We start from the raw sequence: 22,192 nt of genomic DNA on the forward strand, positions 1-22,192 counted from the left end.
CAGTTTTTGTATCGAGTTTTGCTTGAAATGTACCTATTCTGCATACTGTTAATAAATACGTAAATCAATCAATCAATCAATCAATCAGTCAATCAATCAACAAATCAATCAATCAGGTCAACACTATACCACACAAAGGAATACCAGGGGAATGGAGAATGGTGACGATTTTTAAAAAGCACCTATATTTGATCATTAAAAGCTCAACCTCAAAACTAAAGTAGACAGTAAGTATTCGTAACATTCGTCACTTTAACATCCACAACCTGGCAACCCCGAGTGTTTGAGCAGGAAGAAGTCAGTTGTCACGTGACAACAAGCCATCATCATCATCATCACAGGAACAACAAACCAACAAGCTGATCCGTGGCGTGGAGGACTGGACAGCACAAACCTCCACGATTTGACAAACACGTGTTTGATTAATGTTAATTTGCTTCGTTAGGGAGCGAGTCAAAGTATAAGTACACACATTGGCATTGCATGCGTGGTTGTTGTCATTCCGGGACTTAACATTGATGACGTACTAGTTGGAGGAAAGTCACTGGCTGGTGTTATCGGCTCCAACCTCTAACATAAAGTGAGGACTGACTGTCTGTCAACATGGGCGGTTGTTCTGCTACTGGCTGTTCTAGTCGTAACGAGAAGGGCAAGAAACTGCACTGTTTCCCCCGGGATCCCGTCAGAAGAGAGATATGGGAGAAAATGGTTGGGAGGCGCAACTGGAAAGCACATGACAGGTCGAGATTGTGCGAGGTGATGATCACTCCTCCAGATTTCTTTGAAATCCCAACACTGAATATGACTATGAGAGTGCATTGACCTGATAATTAGAATTGATGGTCAGACATTATAGCTAGTACAACAAGATGGCTGCCAATAGAACATTTGATACTTTCATGGAAATATAACACTGTACAGTGTGGGAGTGTAACTGTATCTGTATCTTATAGCCTAACAAGCTGAACAAGTGTTGAATATCCCAACTTCCTGACTGCTGTGAATGACATGTTGCAAACCAATTTCCAGAGATAAGTGTTGACCAAAAATCAGTGCAATACAAGTACAACACCCTATCAGACTATTGGGAGGCATTCTGTAGATCATGAGCAACTGGGTCTTTGGGTAATGAGTTAGTGGAGCTAGAACTGTCATGTTTTAATCAGTGACTCTCAAAATAATCTGTAACCATGTCATGGTGGTTGAAGAACATTTCGTATGACAGGCAGTGGTGGCTGTTTGCAGAAAATACATAGTCGAATTTCTATTTTCAGAGAAACCAGACAATGAATTGATTATGGCAGCCACCTTTACTATTTTCAAGTAATATTTCTTTCATCTGCTTTGTTGGTTGTTGCCTTTTATTGGTCACTCAATTTCACCATGACTACGTTGAGGATAGCCCCTCTCGGAACCCTACGTAAAGTTTCTGACATTTGGATGACTTTACATAGGGTCCCTATGCATCTATCCCACGCAAAATGGTATACAGACGTACATACCCTCGGAAAAGGCCGTGCTGCGGTGGTGGTGAGATGTTTCAAAAGAAGCATATATATATTAAGCCGTTAAGTATTTTTCTTTGTTTGACCGTTTTGGCTGCTGTGAAATTCTCTCTTCCTTCCTTCCTTGACTTCCTTATTGACATCCCATCTCCAGCACTGATCTGCTCTGTCGCAGCTAGCCAGCCTCGGTGCTGGAGGCGGTTCCGAGAGGGGCTACATTGAGGACTACATTGTAACATGTTATGAAGCCAACCTAGCCGCAATTTGCAACACTAGTTGTTTTTATATTAGCTGCCTTGAATCTAGAGATGCAATACCCTCCATTGACAGCCCATTGATCAAATTGAAATTTCCGATCTGCTTGTATTAAACAACGTTAAACTCACCAATATTGCAGCTGTAGGGCAAACTTGAATTATGCTTTTTCAATCTGCAATCTGAAAGAAATACCACGGCATGGAATTTCTTAGCAGAAAGTCAGAAAGTAGCTCATAACATGTCTAAGGTGAATTCTTATGAAACAAACGCTTTGCAGATTGAAAGCGGATCATTCAAGCTTCCCCTGCAACTGCAATGTTGGTTAGTTTAACGGCGTTTAATACAAGCAGATTGGAAATTCGATTTGGATCCATGGGCATTGGGCTATCAATAGAGGGTATTGCAACTCTAGATTCACCCCATTATAAAAACATTGTGTCATATCATATCGTGGACGTGAATATGCTTCCTGTTGGTGGCGAGTCATAACTAAACCCTTTTAATTTTCCCACTGTGTCTCTAGGACCACTTTGAGGAATCACAGTATGAATCAAGGCGCATGGACAACCTGCGGAAGTTAAAGCCCAATGCTATTCCAACGAAATTCCCCCACTTCAAAAAGAATAAAACTCTACGTCGGATAGTAGAAAATTTGACCAAAACATTAGCCCAGTCTCCTTTGCCGGAGAGACACAGCGTTGAACACTCCTACAGCCAGAGTTCTGAGAAGGGGCCCAAAGACAAGGAAGACAGTGGTGAGGAAAACGCTAACGGGTTAATACTGTACAAATGGCATGAAGTGAAAACATATCCATGTTTATTTTGTCATTACCAGTGGTGAAAGTACGGTTGAGGTACTTGGAAATGGACTATTTACATTTCTCATTCTTCATCTTCATTTGACAACATACTGTGCTCTGTCTATTGCAGGGGGGGACCTCATCGTTATGGACGATGGCCCGGGAGAGAGAATACTGAAACCTGAGTCTTTTGGACTCCCTCTACAATGTGTGTTTTTGTGTCCTCTTGACGGTGCAGATAATCTCACCTCAACGGTGTGTTGTGAAACCTCTCTGGAACTGCGGTCTAAAGAGTCAGAAGAATTGCACAAGCCTGATGTAACCGAGACGCCTTACTCTTCGCCGGCTGATGCAACAGATTGTGAAGTAGTGTACCTGAAGGACATAATCCGAAAGAAGGACGAGAGGATAGCCATGCTGCTGAAAGCTGTGGTAAACGAAAAGAGAGCAAAGCACAAGCTGGAGTGGGAGAAACAGAGCCTCATTCAGAACATTGAGAAGATGTTCAATGTCAATCAGCTGGCGAGGCTCTGCCAAAAGAGTGGCAGAGGGGTCAAGTGGTCTTGCGAGACCATGGAGAAGGCAAGCCAGATACGGGCCACGTGTGGTGTTAAAGGATACATGCTGCTGAGGGCACAGCACCAACCGCTGCCGTCATTGAGATGCGTGAGAAAGATTGCTGCAATGAAGAAGAAATTACTCGAGCAGGAGACCAAGTTGTCTGGACAGGAATCCACGGCAACAGTGGACCGTTTACATGCTGAGATTGACGTGGATGGTGCCTATGTAGAGAATGGTCATGCGGTAGACTGGAGCCGTTTTTCAAAGGTGTCATGCTAGCAAGAGCTAGGAGGGAGAGTTTCTCCTCCAAACCTTGAAACCTTGAACTCTGGCAGCACGATATACATCCATGCTACCACTCTAGCTAACCTAAAATTGTGCTCCGACCTGAGGAATAAACTTAACCAATCTCTTAAACTGAGCTACATATGGACTATTTGTGTGAGAGAAATTGGCAGATTGCACATGGTGTTAGATGTCTTTTTTGCCTTAGAATATTATATTATTTTTTTTACAAATTTGTGTCCAGAGACCAGTTAGTGCTTATTGTATTGTGTATGTGGCCTTTATCATCAATGTGTGTATCAAGGCTGCATGTTGGGCATACAGTAGATTATCAAAATACAAAACATATTGATGCAGTGTAATCCTTTAAGTGTACAATGTTTACAGTTTAGGCATTTAGCAGCCTCTTATCCTGAGCGTAAGTGCACAAATTCCATGGTTTACTTATAGACTTGTAAAATGTTAGCATCACTTCACATCATTCTCTTAATTCCACCAGGCCGTGAGGTTTTTGATTGATCGATTCCTTTGTCAAATATGTAAACGAAGGTACAGTAAAACACTTGGGCTAAAAAGGATAAAAATATATAGTCCTGGGGACTTCTTTGCTTTGTGGACCCTATAGAACAAGGTGGATGTTATGTTTTCCTGAACTCGTCGTAAACTACCAATAGCATTAACCTGTTCAGCCCAACAGACTCTTCCAAAAGGCTTATGAACAGTGGGCACTTTCACCCTGTTGCCCGTCTGTCTGGCACTCTCACTCAGGCTGTGTATACACACAACACACAACAACCACATAAGTTCAACATACACAGGACATGTTTAAATCCAAAGTGCCCAGGACTTTGCATGGCAGGGGTGTCGTCCTCCCTAAATGCATACCTGAGCACCTGCAGACCACATATTTATTAAGACTGGAATGACTGGAACTACTACATGCAGCACCTTACACTCCCCCCCCCCCCCCGTGTGTGTGTGCTTATAGCTCCTCAAAAAATGTTGAATATTGTGTAAAAGTAAATTTTCTTCTGCAATATAATTCAGAAAGTAAAACTTTTATATATTCATTGCACATAGCCTACAGTGAAATAAGATCACAGCACTGATGGCAGGAAAGAAGCAAGGTTGAGCGCCATTTACTTATATCCTGAATTATATTATATAGAATTATGTTACAATAGAAAATTTACTTTTACACAATATTAAATTTTTCTTTTTAAAGTTGCTGTATATACACACCTAATATTTAGAGGAAGTAGTCAGGACCCTGCACACAGCACCTAACATTGTGCATTTGGATTATATTTTATATTACATATTTTATTTTTATTCTATGGCTCTTCTATTTTGTGTTGCTGCAATGTTGAGAGGAGCTGGAACCCAATAATTGTATTCTTGTATAATCGAAATCGGATGTAATAATAATAAAAACAAACTTTTGAATCTTGAATCTGTTTGCAATACACCACTGGGTGGCGGCAGGTAGCCGCTCTAACTAATAATGCAGCAGCAGAATGAGAGGTTGGCGACAGCCCAACCGCCAGTGTTGCGGCTCCGTCTTTTTAGCTAATTTAGAACTTCCTGTCTGAGAGCTAGCTAATTTAAGACATCCGGTTGCCTTCAGAATAAAATAAGGTTATTTAATTAATAATTATTACATTACATTATTAGTATTATTATTACATTACAGTTATTGTAAAGACACACATTATGTTTCTGTGTAAAAATAAGTAATTAAATAACATCAAAAAGTTATCTAAATGGATAAATGCTATTCACTGGAGTGAATATTCTATTATATTCAATCTAAAAACGACTTATAAATCCTAAAGCCTTGTCTATACTTCACTGTGCAACGGTCCTATGCTGGACAATAGCAGATATGCAAACTCACAGCACATCTCATTCAAGACACTGAACTTGCAGATCTGCCATTTTTGAACACACTATAAAGTTAACCATTTATCATGCTGCTCTACGTGGCACTGCATTCTGTGACATTAAACCAAATGGCATTTTCCACTCTATGACACTACTGTTCTACATTTTTGTCTAATAAAATAGGCTATTAATTGAATCAATCAAACTGCATTAACTAACAGAGATACTACTAACCAAGCTATCCATGTCAACATGCTCTATAGGAGTCTCAATAACAGGTATAAGTAACGTTTAATGTTTAGTAATTTTAATGTAGCAGAAGAGGCCATTCATTGAACAGAGTTTTGCACAATTTTAACATCCCAGATCGATTGAAATATGAATCTACTGTGCTGTGCTACACCATGATATATTAAGAGTACAATAACATTCCATTGTGAATAAAAACGTATTAACCACAGTGTAATGCTAAAGGTTTCATCACAGGGCTGTCTGCTTCATGTAATATCATTAAAAGTGTTGTTGGTGACAGTTATATGAGTTGGAAGCATTAAGACCCATTTTAACCCTCAATGGCTTCCTTTCTGACAAATAACGTTATTGTAAAAAAAAAAAAAAGATTCACGCGTTCATATGTAGCTATTTTGCATTAGAAGCGGATGGGACCAAGGGACCCGGATGTAACGTAGGGGCAATATGACTACAATATGACTACAATAGATTCCCGGTTAAATCTCGCGGGCGTGGCCTCACACCGGAAGGAAGTGCCGCCGCCCTCAAATACGGAAGAGACGCGTGGAGGTAGGTTTGGTCAGTGTTTGTTTGGAAGTGCCACGTCACCATCGGTCTTCGGAGCAAGTAAGTGATAAATGTTATTTAATACTTAACGCTGTTGTTGTTTGTGTGTTCAAACGTCTATCACTTGAAGTTACTTGTTATGATGTTTATATATGATGTTTGTACGAAACTGTAAAACAGTGTTTCAGTAGCCGAATGGTTAGTGTCGAAGGTTTATAAACAACTATGCCCGGCCTCAATGTTTACTAACCGTCGACAGTACCCACTCGACTACCGAAACACGGCTTTAAAGAGTAGTATTTACATATCTAAACACAACAAGTAACTTCAAAAGTGATAACATGTTTGAGCCACGGACCACCATTTCACATTAATAGACTCTCACAATGGTGGTCAGTGGCTCAAATGGGTCTGAGAGACTAGATGGCCTCAAATGTTGGTCCGTGGCTCAAACGCTGAATAAATAATCGACTAGAGGTGAGAAGAGTATTGTCTGGTAGGTAAAAGGACAAACATTCTGTGAAAATTGGCACGAAGCAACAAACATTCTTTGAAATTGGTGGGAAACGATCCCGGGCACTCATGTTAACAAAGCTCAGTCACTAACCACTATCGCTATGCTACAATCAGCATTATAAAATCCAAGGATCAAAAGTAGCAATCTTCTACATTCTCTAATTGTGTAGTTTTTTGGAAATTAAGCAGATGCTTAACAACAATTGAACTATTGAGAGTGTAAAGATCTACTATTGGGGTCAATTTGGTTACCTAAATTAAATTGCTCTGTATTGTGACAGTAATCATTGCTATAGAGTGTGTGTTCAGTAACAGTGTTAAATAGCTCTATAGTGTGACAGTAATCATTGCTATAGTGTGTGTTCAGTAACAGTGTTAAATAGCTCTATAGTGTGACAGTAATCATTGCTATAGTGTGTGTTCAGTAACAGTGTTAAATAGCTCTATAGTGTGACAGTAATCATTGCTATAGTGTGTGTTCAGTAACAGTGTTAAATAGCTCTATAGTGTGACAGTAATCATTGCTATAGTGTGTGTTCAGTAACAGTGTTAAATAGCTCTATAGTGTGACAGTAATCATTGCTATAGTGTGTGTTCAGTAACAGTGTTAAATAGCTCTATATTGTGACAAAATCATTGCTATAGTGTTTGTTCAGTAACAGAGGTCTCCCGGTCTCTCCAGTTTTTTGTTAAACACAGTCCCATAGTAACGGTACCTCTCATTCAGTCCCATTCACTCCCATTCACTTTTATTCACTCCCATTCAGTCACATAGTAACAGTACACCCCATTCAGTCCCATTCACTCTCATCGTATCAGTCCCATAGTAACAGTACCTCCCATTCACTCCCATTCACTCAAATAGTATCAGTCCCATAGTAACAATACCTCCCATTCACTCCCATCCACTCCCATGCACTCCCATAGTATCAGTCCCATAGTAACAGTACCTCCCTTTCACTCCCATTCACTCCCATAGTATCAGTAACTCCCATTATCTTGCAACACAGCAGCCAAGTATATGCAGAACACATATACACGCATTTGACACAAACAACAAGACAATTTACATACATAAAGACATGAAGACAAGAGCAATATCCACCGCTTAGATTATCCTGTGGCTACTACAACTCCTGATTAAACCCTTTTCTATTTATTAAAGAGTTCAGTTCAGTTCAGTTCAGTTTATTTTCGGAAGGAGGACATACATTCATACATTGCACACAGTTTCCATCTTTTTTTTTTTTTTTTTCTTTTTTTAATTATTATTATTTATTTTTTCATAGTGTCCATAGGTCATGTCCTGTCCGTTCCGAAAAAGGGTTAGGGAGAAGCCATAGGCTTGTCGGGCCCTACCCCCTACCCAAGAGCTGGAGAGACAGGAATATTCCTGTTACTGAACACACACTATAGCAATTATTACTGTCACAATAACTTTGTACTTTTGCTACTGATGTTTGTGTGCAACATTTGAGCTGGTGTCAAGTCACCTTAATTCAAGTGATAGATTATATACAGGGGCATGCCATATGGTCTACCTGCACAGCCTTTGTGATTACTGGTAGATCACGATGTACCTTTTGGGCACCCCTGCAATACAGGATTCCTGTCCAGAATTGTTTTTTATTAAATATAGAGGGTTTAAGTGTAGGGTTTGTCATGTTGGTGTTCTCTATAACTTTTCGTCCTGGGCATGACGTTAAACTGTCCAGTGTAACTCCAAGTTACATGGGGTGGGTATGGTTTGAGAGTTTGTGATGCTCAGTTCTTTTTTTGCGTCTCGGTTCCTCAGGTGGAAGCTGCATAGTTGGGTTTTTGATGGGTTGGGTTTCAAGTGGCTGGTCGTTTGTTTAGATATTGAAAAGGAGGGGGGCGAGCGCGCCACCTTGTGGGAGGCCGTTCTTTTCGGCTTTCCATTTACTCCTCTGGTCATTTAACTGAACATAGAAGCGCCTGTTGTTGAGGAGGCTTTTCCTGACCATTGTGCGGTGTTGGACAGTGTCGTAGGCAGCAGAGAGATCTCTGAATGCTGCTCCAGTTATTTGTTTCCCCTCAAACCCATCCTCAATGTGTTGGGTGAGGTTGAGCTCTGTCCAGCACAGGAGCGGCTGGGACGGAAACCAGCTTGGTCTTTAGTCAGCTTGGTATCTATGAGTGGCAACAAGGCGTTGGAGTAGCAGCTTCTCATATAGCCTTGTAGGTGATGCAGAGGGAAATGGGTCGGTAGCTCTTTGTGGATAATGGGTCTATGCCAGGTTTAGGGATTGCAACCACGTTGGCCTTTTCCCAGACAGAAGGGATGTTTTTCTGTGCTATGCATGTGTTCAGCATCCCCACAAGCCAGGTCTTTGCGTTGGGTCCCAGGTGCTGTAACATTTCTGCCAGTAGGTCATCAATCCCTGCTGCTTTTCCGGGTTTCAACTTTCCCATTGCAGTTTCAAGTTCTTCTAGGTCGAAGGGTTTGGTTTGAGGGCTGGCTGATTGTGGTTGGTCTGATACCACTGTGCGATGGTATTCTCCTGTGGGTCGGTGGCGGTCTTGGTCACAACTGGTGGCCAACAGTTGTAACCAACACCGCCACCGACCCACATAGAATACCATCGCACAGTGGTATCAGACCAACCACAATCAGCCAGCCCTCAAACCAAACCCTTCGACTTAGAAGAACGTGAAACTGCAATGGGAAAGTTGAAACCCGGAAAAGCAGCAGGGATTGATGGCATACTGGCAGAAATGATACAGCACCTGGGACCTATCGCAAGGACCTGGCTTGTGGGGATGCTGAACACATGCATAGCACAGAAAACCATCCCTTCTGTTTGGAAAAAGGCTGGAGTAGTTGCAATCCCTAAACCTGGCAAAGACCCATTATCCCCGAAGAGCTACCAACCCATTTCCCTCCTCTGCATCACCTACAAGCTCTATGAGAGGCACTACAATTTCTGAACAGACTATATTTACATCAATATGTCTGGGTCCCCACCTACTCACTCAGGGTTGACGTGTCACACCTGCAGTGATGGGAGGGGCACCAAAATGTGGTATTTTGATTGTTTAATGGGGGCACTCCCTTAGTATAAAAGTGTATGTTTTGTGTACACATGACCTGATGAAGATCAAATGGATCGAAACGCTGTCAGTATTTCAACAAAGAACGTCTTTCTTATACCTGTGGTGTGCGGGCTCCATCCAATACCTACACCAGTTGTGATGCAACAGAGTTTGCTGTGACCGTTGTGAATTATGGGTGGTGTGGTTTTTGCCAAGACGGTGGATTGTGGCCCATGCCTTCCTGCTGTTATTTGACATGTTGGTGTTCTCTATATCTTTTCGTCCTGGGCATGACGTTAAACTGTTCCGTTCGAGAGGACCAGCGACCCTCGAATGTAAACGGCCACGAAAGGAAATGATGTGTGTGTGAGGTGTTCTCTATAGGTTGGGTTTCAGGTGGTTGTATTGTAGTAGCTTGACATTTCTTGGAGGGCACTTTCAAGGACAGACTCAATCTTCTGGAAGTCTGCTTGTTGGGTCGTAATGCAGAGGTTGTCGGCGTAGATGAAACGCTGGCATTAGGCATTGGGTAGTGGCTGGTCGTTTGTGTAGATATTGAAAAGGAGGGGGGCGAGCACGCTACCTTGTTGGAGGCCGTTCTTTTGGGCTTTCCATTTACTCCTCTGGTCATTTAACTGGACATAGAAGCGCCTGTTGTTGAGGAGGCTTTTCCTGACCATTGTGCGGTGTTGGACAGTGTCATAGGCAGCAGAGAGATCTCTGAATGCTGCTCCAGTTATTTGTTTCCCCTCAAACCCATCCTCAATGTGTTGGGTGAGGTTGAGCTCTGTCCAGCACAGGAGCGGCTGGGACGGAAACCAGCTTGGTCTTTAGTCAGCTTGGTATCTATGAGTGGCAACAAGGCGTTGGAGTAGCAGCTTCTCATATAGCCTTGTAGGTGATGCAGAGGGAAATGGGTCGGTAGCTCTTTGTGGATAATGGGTCTTTGCCAGGTTTAGGGATTGCAACCACTTTGGCCTTTTCCCAGACAGAAGGGATGGTTTTCTGTGCTATGCATGTGTTCAGCATCCCCACAAGCCAGGTCTTTGCGTTGGGTCCCAGGTGCTGTAACATTTCTGCCAGTAGGTCATCAATCCCTGCTGCTTTTCCGGGTTTCAACTTTCCCATTGCAGTTTCAAGTTCTTCTAGGTCGAAGGGTTTGGTTTGAGGGCTGGCTGATTGTGGTTGGTCTGATACCACTGTGCGATGGTATTCTCCTGTGGGTCGGTGGCGGTCTTGGTCACAACTGGTGGCCAACAGTTGTAACCAACACCGCCACCGACCCACATAGAATACCATCGCACAGTGGTATCAGACCAACCACAATCAGCCAGCCCTCAAACCAAACCCTTCGACTTAGAAGAACGTGAAACTGCAATGGGAAAGTTGAAACCCGGAAAAGCAGCAGGGATTGATGGCATACTGGCAGAAATGATACAGCACCTGGGACCTATCGCAAGGACCTGGCTTGTGGGGATGCTGAACACATGCATAGCACAGAAAACCATCCCTTCTGTTTGGAAAAAGGCTGGAGTAGTTGCAATCCCTAAACCTGACAAAGACCCATTATCCCCGAAGAGCTACCGACCCATTTCCCTCCTCTGCATCACGTCTTTCTTATACCTGTGGTGTGCGGGCTCCATCCAATACCTACACCAGTTGTGATGCAACAGAGTTTGCTGTGACCGTTGTGAATTATGGGTGGTGTGGTCTTTGCCAAGACGGTGGATTGTGGCCCATGCCTTCCTGCTGTTATTTGTCATTATGGTGTTCTCTATATCTTTTCGTCCTGGGCATGACGTTAAACTGTTCCGTTCGAGAGGACCGGCGACCCTCGAATGTAAACGGCCACGAAAGGAAACTGTGTGTGTGAGGTGTTCTCTATCATTTCATTCCAGACTTCACTGTCTATCTCCTGTGTTTTCCATTCATCTTGAGCGTTACACAGTTGTCTGATGTGCGGGGGGAGGTGCCGGCTAGCGCATAAAGGCACGGACGGGACAGGTGTTGTCTTGACCCATCCCGTGATGATGCGACAGGTGTCATTTAGGGCTGTGTCGACCAATTTGGTGTGACGTGATCGGCTCCAGCTTGAGCAGGCATACTCTGCTGTAGAGAAAGACAGGGCCATGGCAGTTGCACGGATTGTTTGTGGGTCTGCGCCCCACTTGGGAGTTCACTAGTTTTCACAGGATGTTATTGTGGGTGTTGACCGTGGCTTTTGTGTTCTCCAGGTGTTTTTTTGAAGAAGAGTGTCCTGTCCAGTGTAACTCCAAGATACATGGGGTGGGTATGGTTGCAGAGTTTGTGACCATCCCAAGTGACGCTCAGTTCTTTTCTCGCGTCTCGGTTCCTCAGGTGGAAGCTGCATAGTTGGGTTTGTGTGTCTTTCTTTTTCTGTCTTTCTTTCTTAGGACGGAGATCAAGGTAGACGCCATAGGAAGGCTCAACACTAGCCGATGCCCCTAGAGATCCATCCCAAAGCTTCCCTCAGGGAGCACAGCAAGCCAGCTAGCCAGCAAGCCTGCCCAGTCAGCCAACGCAGCCAGTCAGCTCCGCCAGTCAGCCAGTGTAGAAAGTCAGGCTGCCAAGCCAGAGCATATCAGCCCTTGCAGTCAGCCATTGCAGCCATACCAGCCTTGCTCAGTCAGCTCAGCCAGGCCTCTCTTGAGGCCTGGCTCTCTGTCTGCCTGGCCCGGTCTGCCCTGCCCTGCCTTGCAGCAACAGAACCAGCCTTTCTGGAAAGCCAGCCAGCTCAGAATGCGAGCTGAGCAAGCCAGTGCAGCAGCAAGCCCAGACTAGGTTACCGCAGCCTTACTGTGCAGCCACAGCCACTCAGTCTAGACCAGCAGGAGCTGGCCAGGCTCCAACCCTTGCAGCGCAGCCTTAGGCCGGACAGTCCCCCTGCCTGCACTTTGTTGCCTTCCTGGCCTGTCTGCCTGCCTAGGCGCCTCGGTCTTCCTGTCTGTCTGCCTTGGCCTGCCAGTCTGAAACTGGTTTAGACTAACTGCGTGCTTGCCAGCTGCGCTGGCTTGCTGAGCTCGTATTCTGAGCTGGCTGGCTTGCCAGCAAGGCTGGTTCTGTTGCTGAAAGGCAGGGCGGGGCAGACCGGGCCAGGCAGACAGAGAGCCAGGCCTCGAGAGAGGCCTGGCTGAGCTGACTGAGCAAGGCTGGTATGGCTACAATGGTTGACTGCAAGGGCTGATGTGCGCTGGCTTGGCAGCCTGACTTTCTACACTGGCTGACTGGCGGAGCTGGCTGGCTGCGTTGGCTGACTGGGCGGGCTTGCTGGCTAGCTGGCTTGCTGGACTCCCTGAGGGAAGCTTTGGGATGGATCTCTAGGGGCATCGGCTTGTGTTGAGCCTTCCAACGGCGTCTACCTTGATCTTCGTCCTAAGAAAGAAAGACAGAAAAAGAAACACACACACAAACTCAACTATGCAGCTTCCACATGAGGAAGGCAGGCAGGCACGCAGGCAGGCACAAGCTGCCTGCGTGCTTGCTTCGCCCTCCAGTTGCTGCTCCAGTTATTTGTTTTCCCTCAAACCCATCCTCAATGTGTTGGGTGAGGTTGAGCTCTGTCCAGCACAGGACGGGACGGAAACCAGCTTGGTCTTTAGTCAGCTTGGTGTCTATGAGTGGTATGAGGCGTTGGAGTAGCAGCCTCTCTTGTAGGTGATGCAGAGGAGGGAAATGGGTCGGTAGCTCTTTGAGGATGATGGGTCTTTGCCAGGTTTGGGGATTGCAACCACTTTGGCTTTTCTCCAGACAGAAGGGATGGTTTTCTGTGCCATGCATGTGTTCAGCATCCCCACGAGCCAGGTCTTTGCGTTAGGTTCCAGGTGCTGTATAATTTCTGCCAGTATGTCATCAATCCCTGCTGCTTTTCCGGGTTTCAACTTTCCCATTGCAGTTTTGAGTTCTTCTAGGTCGAAGGGTTTGGTTTGAGGGCTGGCTGATTGTGGTTGGTCTGATACCACTGTGCGATGGTATTCTCCTGTGGGTCGTGGCGGTGTTGGTTACGACTGTTGGCCACCAGTTGTGATGCAACAGAGTTCGCTGTGACTGTTGTGAATTATGGGTGGCTCCCTGAGGTCCTTGATCGCCATTGGGTCCAACAGTGGTCATTGAAGCGTGCACACACATGCACCTACACACACAGGGGCACATGCGTATGCACACCTGGACCTTTAAATGAACAACAACACAAAAACTAAGGCACTGGTGTCGGACTTCTGGTTTACCGGAACGGGGTTCAACTCCCTGCAGTGCCCTGCTCAATGTGTTGTATTTCATTCATTGGTCCATGGTCTCAGGTCATTGAGCGGCGCGCTATAGTGTGCGATTCTTCATCATTGTTGAGGATTTTTTAAAGGTGAAAATCAAGGAAAAGCAAAAGGCTATAGTCCATGGTCACGGACCGCATACTGGTCAAGGTCATTTATACTGGTGAAGATCATTTACTAGTCTTCTAAAGGTCATTTATACTGGTGAAGATCATTTACTAGTCTTCTAAAGGTCATTTATACTGGTCAAGGTCAATTACTAGTCTCATGAAGGTAATTTATACTGGTCACAGTCATATACTGGTCACGGTCATTTCTACTGGTGAAGGTCATTTATACTGGTCAAGGTCATTTGTACTTGTCAAGGTCATTTATACTGGTCAAGGTCATTTACTAGTCTTATTGAAGGTAATTTATACTGCTCAAGGTCATTGATATTGGTCAAGGTCATTAAGTGGCACGCTATAGTGCGCGATTCTTCATCATTGTTGAGGATTTGAAAAAAGGTTAAATTGCAGAAAAGCGAAAGGCTAAAGTCCATGGTCACGGAGGGCATACTATAGTATGTTGTTTTTCTTTTTTTTGGTGGTGTGCGGGCTCCATCCAATAACTACACCAGTTGTGATGCAATAGAGTTTGCTGTGACCGTTGTGAATTATAGGTGGTGTGGTCTTTGCCAAGACGGTGGATTGTGGCCCATGCCTTCCTGCTGTTATTTGTCATGTTGGTGTTCTCTATATCTTTTCGTCCTGGGCATGACGTTAAACTGTTCCGTTCGAGAGGACCGGCGACCCTCAAATGTAAACAGGTGTTGGGACAGGGTCAGGTGTTGTCTTGATGCATCCTATGATGATGCCACAGGTGTCATTTAGGGCTGTGTCGACCAATTTGGTGTGACGGGATAGGCTTGTAGGTGATGCAGAGGAGGGAAATGGGTCGGTAGCTCTTTGGGGATAATGGGTCTTTGCCAGGTTTAGGGATTGCAACCACTTTGGCCTTTTTCCAGACAGAAGGGATGGTTTTCTGTGCTATGCATGTGTTCAGCATCCCCACAAGCCAGGTCTTTCCGTTAGGTCCCAGGTGCTGTATCATTTCTGCTAGTAGGTCATCAATCCCTGCTGCTTTTCCGGGTTTCAACTTTCCCATTGCAGTTTCACGTTCTTCTAGGTCGAAGGGTTTGGTTTGAAGGCTGGCTGATTGTGGTTGGTCTGATACCACTGTGCGATGGTATTCTCCTGTGGGTTGGTGGCGGTCTTGGTCACAACTGGTGGCCAACAGTTGTAACCAACACCGCCACCGACCCACATAGAATACCATCGCACAGTGGTATCAGACCAACCATAATCAGCCATCACTCAAACCAAACCCTTCGACCTAGAAGAACTTGAAACTGCAATGGGAAAGTTGAAACCCGGAAAAGCAGCAGGGATTGATGACCTACTGGCAGAAATGATACAGCACCTGGGACCTAACTCAAGGCCCTGGCTTGTGGGGATGCTGAACACATGCACAGCACAGAAAACCACCCCTTCTGTCTGGAAAAAGGCCAAAGTGGTTGCAATCCCTAAACCTGGCAAAGACCCATTATCCCCGAAGAGCTACCGACCCATTTCCCTCCTCTGCATCACGTCTTTCTTATACCTGTGGTGTGCGGGCTCCATCCAATACCTACACTAGTTGTGATGCAACAGAATTTGCTGTGACCGTTGTGAATTATGGGTGGTGTGGTCTTTGCCAAGACGGTGGATTGTGGCCCATGCCTTCCTGCTGTTATTTGTCATTTGTCATTATGGTGTTCTCTATATCTTTTCGTCCTGGGCATGACGTTAAACTGTTCCGTTTGAGAGGACCGGCGACCCTCGAATGTAAACAGCCACGAAAGGAAACTGTGTGTGTGAGGTGTTCTCTATCATTTCATTCCAGACTTCACTGTCTATCTCCTGTGTTTTCCATTCATCTTGAGCGTTACACAGTCGTCTGATGTGCGGGGGGAGGTGCCGGCTAGCGCATAAATGCGACAGGTGTCATTTAGGGCTGTGTCGACCAATTTGGTGTGACGTGATCGGCTCCAGCTTGAGCAGGAATACTCTGCTGTAGAGAAAGACAGGGCCATGGCAGTTGCACGGATTGTTTGTGGGTCTGCGCCCCACTTGGGAGTTCACTAGTTTTCACAGGATGTTATTGTGGGTGTTGACCGTGGCTTTTGTGTTCTCCAGGTGTTTTTTTGAAGAAGAGTGTTCTGTCCAGTGTAACTCCAAGATACATGGGGTGGGTATGGTTGGAGAGTTTGTGACCATCCCAAGTGACGCTCAGTTCTTTTCTTGCGTCTCGGTTCCTCAGGTGGAAGCTGCATAGTTGGGTTTGTGTGTGTCTTTCTTTTTCTGTCTTTCTTTCTTAGGACGGAGATCAAGGTAGACGCCATAGGAAGGCTCAACACTAGCCGATGCCCCTAGAGATCCATCCCAAAGCTTCCCTCAGGGAGCACAGCAAGCCAGCTAGCCAGCAAGCCTGCCCAGTCAGCCAACGCAGCCAGTCAGCTCCGCCAGTCAGCCAGTGTAGAAAGTCAGGCTGCCAAGCCAGAGCATATCAGCCCTTGCAGTCAGCCATTGCAGCCATACCAGCCTTGCTCAGTAAGCTCAGCCAGTCCTCTCTTGAGGCCTGGCTCTCTGTCTGCCTGGCCCGGTCTGCCCTGCCCTGCCTTGCAGCAACAGAACCAGCCTTTCTGGAAAGCCAGCCAGCTCAGAATGCGAGCTGAGCAAGCCAGTGCAGCAGCAAGCCCAGACTAGGTTACCGCAGCCTTACTGTGCAGCCACAGCCACTCAGTCTAGACCAGCAGGAGCTGGCCAGGCTCCAACCCTTGAAGCGCAGCCGTAGGCCGGATAGTCCCCCTGCCTGCACTTTGTTGCCTTCCTGGCCTGTCTGCCTGCCTAGGCGCCTCGGTCTTCCTGTCTGTCTGCCTTGGCCTGCCAGTCTGAAACTGGTTTAGACTAACTGCGTGCTTGCCAGCTGCGCTGGCTTGCTGAGCTCGTATTCTGAGCTGGCTGGCTTGCCAGCAAGGCTGGTTCTGTTGCTGCAAGGCAGGGCGGGGCAGACCGGGCCAGGCAGACAGAGAGCCAGGCCTCGAGAGAGGCCTGGCTGAGCTGACTGAGCAAGGCTGGTATGGCTACAATGGTTGACTGCAAGGGCTGATGTGCGCTGGCTTGGCAGCCTGACTTTCTACACTGGCTGACTGGCGGAGCTGGCTGGCTGCGTTGGCTGACTGGGCGGGCTTGCTGGCTAGCTGGCTTGCTGGACTCCCTGAGGGAAGCTTTGGGATGGATCCCTAGGGGCATCGGCTTGTGTTGAGCCTTCCAACGGCGTCTACCTTGATCTTCGTCCTAAGAAAGAAAGACAGAAAAAGAAAGACACACACAAACTCAACTATGCAGCTTCCACATGAGGAAGGCAGGCAGGCACGCACACAGGCAGGCAGGCACAAGCTGCCTGCGTGCTTGCTTCGCCCTCCAGTTGCTGCTCCAGTTATTTGTTTTCCCTCAAACCCATCCTCAATGTGTTGGGTGAGGTTGAGCTCTGTCCAGCACAGGAGCGGCCGGGACGGAAACCAGCTTGGTCTTTAGTCAGTTTGGTGTCTATGAGTGGCATGAGGCGTTGGAGTAGCAGCCTCTCTTGTAGGTGATGCAGAGGAGGGAAATGGGTCGGTAGCTCTTTGGGGATGATGGGTCTTTGCCAGGTTTAGGGATTGCAACCACTTTGGCCGTTCTCCAGACAGAAGGGATGGTTTTCTGTGCCATGCATGTATTCAGCATCCCTACGAGCCAGGTCTTTGCGTTAGGTTCCAGGTGCTGTATAATTTCTGCCAGTATGTCATCAATCCCTGCTGCTTTTCCGGGTTTCAACTTTCCCATTGCAGTTTCGAGTTCTTCTAGGTCGAAGGGTTTGGTTTGAGGGCTGGCTGATTGTGGTTGGTCTGATACCAGAGTGCGATGGTATTCTCCTGTGGGTCGGTGGCGGTGTTGGTTACGACTGTTGGCCACCAGTTGTGATGCAACAGAGTTCGCTGTGACCGTTGTGAATTATGGGTGGCTCCCTGAGGTCCTTGATCCCCATGGGGTCCAACAGTGGTCATTGAAGCGTGCACAGACATGCACAAATGCACCTACACACGCACAGGCGCACATGCGTATGCACACCTGGACCTGTAAATGAACAACAACACAAAAACTAAGGCACTGGTGTCGGACTTCTGGTTTACCGGAACGGGGTTCAACTCCCTGCAGTGCCCTGCTCAATGTGTTATATTTACATGGTTCATTGGTCCATGGTCTCAGGTCATTGAGCGGCGCGCTATTGTGTGCGATTCTTCATCATTGTTGAGGATTTTAAAAAAAGGTGAAAATCAAGGAAAAGCGAAAGGCTATAGTCCATGGTCACGGACCGCATACTGGTCAAGGTAATTCATACTGGTGAAGATCATTTACTAGTCTTATGAAGGTCATTTATACTGGTCAAGGTCATTTACTAGTCTCATGAAGGTAATTTATACTGGTCAGTCATATACTGGTCACGGTCATTTATACTGGTCAAGGTCATTTGTACTTGTCAAGGTCATTTATACTGGTCAAGGTCATTTACTAGTCTTATTGAAGGTCATTTATACTGCTCAAGGTTATTGATCAATATCAATGACCTTGATGACCCCAAGGTCATTAAGTGGCATGCTATAGTGCGCGATTCTTCATCATTGTTCACGATTTGAAAAAAGGTTAAATCGCGGAAAAGCGAAAGGCTATAGTCCATAGTCTCGGAGGGCATACAAAAATGTGTGGTGCTATACAGGCCGTTCTGGAAAATTTGGGACAGAGGTTCATCGTTGGCATCCAGGGAGTGTGTGTGCAAAATTTGGCATCGACCGGGTTAATGGTGCTGGAGATTAGCTGTTAACAAACTGACGGACACACACACACACACACACACACACACACACTCACTCAGAGTGCAAAACATACTCTATCCCCATGGCTTTGGCCTGGTGCCATACCGTTATTAATTATTGCCTACAATGTCAATTGTGAAATTACTTTACCGTTGCAATGCAACATTTACATTTCAACGAATGGACCTCGTAAAACAAAACAAAAACCAAGGCACTGGTTGTGGTACTTCTGGTTTACCGGAATGGGGTTCAACTCCCTGCAGTGCTCTGCTCAATTTGTTGTATTTACATGGTTCATTTTTATTTTCTGCTCATTGTGTTGCCTTTTCATAGATGATAACCCCCAGGTTCTTTAATGTGTTTGCACTCCCTACAGTTAGGTTACCAAGTCTATTTATTTATTATTTCTGTTCACTAGAACTAGAACCAATTACCAAAGTAGGCTTTCTAATGACACAACTCGCCTTTGTTTTTATGTGTAGCAAAAACGTTCTTTTTATTTACGCCAAAGAGTAGAGGCTGGTCTGCATTCATGCGAGCGGGGAAGTTTAGAGTAACATAGCTCTAAATGAAACGCATTAGAGCTATGGACCAGAGCTAGTAGTCATAGCACTTCATGGTATATGCATAGTTTATATAGTTTCATTATAGATATATTAAACAGAGAGGACTGGAGTCAATTGGGTTATATTATGTTTAACACTAATTTGAAGCTGTCAAAATCTGACAGACTTCTGGCGGCCATGGCCACGCCCACCTTTTGGTAACGCCCACTTTCGGCCAAGCCCACAAAAAGGACCCCCCATGTAATTTGCCAGGCAGGCTCCACTCTCAGACAGATATTTGGCTCCGTCTTATGAGCTAATTTAGAATTTCCTGTCTGAGAGCTAGCTAATTTAAGACATCCGGTTGCCTTCAGAATAAAATAAGGTTATTTAATTTGTTAATTAAATAATTGTCAATGCCCCAAGGCACAGCACTTTTTTGAGCGTTGACCTCAGTAGAAGGTCTGCTGCCGTGAATTTTACACCTCTCCCACTTAGCGGAGAGTGGGGTGTGGTACAGGACATCTCCCCGAACGCGTGGGTATACTGCATCTACAAGTAGTACAAGATAAATTGAAACCATTGACACCTACTTCGATGGTTCAGTTGTCATCTATGCCGGGGAATTTAGCAGCTCTCATTCAAGCGTTTTTTCAAAATCCAGGTCACACATTTGATTGCAAAACAATCTGTGGTGTCACTCAACAACTAGTGAATAGCATCTTACTTGGCCTTAGGAATGCACAATGACCCATTAGATTTTATACACAAACTAGTAGTTTGGTTGAGTATGTGTGGTGTCCACACAGTTGTTCAAGCAAAACATACAGACATCTGTACATTCTGTGCCTGGACAGTTGAAAGCAATTAACAGAACAATAACGGAGGACAATTTGGAAGAAGATGATGATGATGTGGTTTTATGCAATGAAAGTCTAAATGACAATATGTGTGAAGCTATACCATTACCAATTCTAACATTTCTACAACAGACATCTGCTATCAAAAAATGTCACACACGGCTTGAAGAAGCAGCAGCGCAGGACTCAACATTTAGACGGAAACTTGAGAAATTCAATCTAGCCAACACATCAGTGTCATTAGTGTCTCAGAAATGTTCTAGGACAGAAGAATGCACCATATTAAACAGCTTTGTAGAATACACACTTCGGTCTCCTTTCCTTGGAGATGACCTGCTTTGCCTGAAAAGTCTTAGTCTGTATAGTTGTACTCAATGTGGTGACAAGGCCTTACCATCTACAAAGAACATGTCACAATTCATAGTGCAGCCACTTGACGTGTCACAAAAAGGCATCTTAGACACTATTGCACAAATATTACCTGCTCAATCTGAACAATGTGAAACATGTCAGCAGGAAAAGAGCTTATCAACATATGAAGTAATTAACAGCCCACAGACCTTACTTCTCCTGTTAAGAGCTGGCACAAAAATTCCAAAAACGTTCAATTTATCCTGTCTGTACCACCAAAATGAGTATGCTTTGACCAGTATGTGTGTATTTTTCGACAGGCCACCATATGCGTCATTGTACATCCTTAAAGATCATAAATGGCATATCTGGACAAATGAATCGAATGATACAGCAGGCTATACCTTTGATGCAAAGAACATCCGCTCGACAGCACACAAAGACAGTAGTCACAAGTAGTTTCTATGTCGTGTCATACGAGAAAATAAACAGTCGAGAAATAATCAAGTTTCGTCAGGACAAACAAATGCATAAATGCACAGACAGATGCAATCAACGCACACAAGTGACACCCATTCCAAAGCTAGAGGTAACTCCTTGACCTGACTTAGCTTGCGTAGAGAAAGTGATTTCATGTCAATGCCCCAAGGCACAGCACTTTTTTGAGCGTTGACCCCAGTAGAAGGTCTGCTGCTGTGAATTTTACACCTCTCCCGCTTAGCGGAGAGTGTGGTAGAGGACATCTCCCCGAACGCGTGGGTATGTCCAGATAGTTGCCTCGCGGAGGCCTCTTTGTCCAGTGTCCATTCTGGGTCCGGAAACGGTACTTTTTTCAGCGTTGACCACAGTAGAAGGTCTGCTGCTGTGAATTTTACACCTCTCCCGCTTAGCGGAGAGTGGGGTGTGGTACAGGACATCTCCCCGAACGCGTGGGTATGTCCAGATAGTTGCCTCGCGGAGCCGTCTTTTGTCCAGTGTCCATTCTGGGTCCGGAAACAGTACTTTTTGTCAGCCTTGACCCCAGTAGAAGGTCTGCTGCTGTGAATTTCACACCTCTCCCGCTTAGCGGAGAGTGTGGTGTGGTAGAGGACATCTCCCCGAACGTGTGGGTATGTCCAGATAGTTGCCTCGCGGAGGCCTCTTTGTCCAGTGTCCATTCTGGGTCCGGAAACGGTACTTTTTGTCAGCATTGACCCCAGTAGAAGGTCTGCTGCTGTGAATTTTACACCTCTCCCGCTTAGCGGAGAGTGTGGTGTGGTAGAGGACATCTCCCCGAACGTGTGGGTATGTCCAGATAGTTGCCTCGCGGAGGCCTCTTTGTCCAGTGTCCATTCTGGGTCCGGAAACGGTACTTTTTTCAGCGTTGACCACAGTAGAAGGTCTGCTGCTGTGAATTTTACACCTCTCCCGCTTAGCGGAGAGTGGGGTGTGGTACAGGACATCTCCCCGAACGCGTGGGTATGTCCAGATAGTTGCCTCGCGGAGCCGTCTTTTGTCCAGTGTCCATTCTGGGTCCGGAAACGGTACTTTTTGTCAGCCTTGACCCCAGTAGAAGG

At 45.6% G+C, this 22,192-nt stretch overlaps 1 protein-coding gene across 2 annotated transcripts; it reads left to right on the forward strand.

Moving 5' to 3' along the window:
• The first annotated feature begins 344 nt into the window (after nt 1-344).
• LOC310863212 (uncharacterized protein) lies at nt 345-4,862 on the forward strand. 2 transcript variants are annotated; one of them, XM_083771397.1, is made up of 3 exons: nt 345-756; nt 2,287-2,518; nt 2,694-4,862. In XM_083771397.1, the coding sequence occupies exons 1-3, from the start codon at nt 604-606 to the stop codon at nt 3,401-3,403; spliced, it is 1,095 nt and encodes a 364-aa protein (XP_083627523.1). In that variant the 5' UTR covers nt 345-603; the 3' UTR covers nt 3,404-4,862. The 2 variants fall into 2 exon arrangements, with proteins under 2 accessions (XP_083627523.1, XP_083627524.1); XM_083771398.1 differs by having other exon boundaries at nt 345-580.
• The last annotated feature ends 17,330 nt before the right edge of the window (nt 4,863-22,192 follow it).

Source organism: Protomyctophum parallelum (assembly GCF_964188405.1).
Source record: "Protomyctophum parallelum genome assembly, chromosome: 8".
NCBI classification, from domain to species: Eukaryota; Metazoa; Chordata; class Actinopteri; order Myctophiformes; family Myctophidae; genus Protomyctophum; species Protomyctophum parallelum.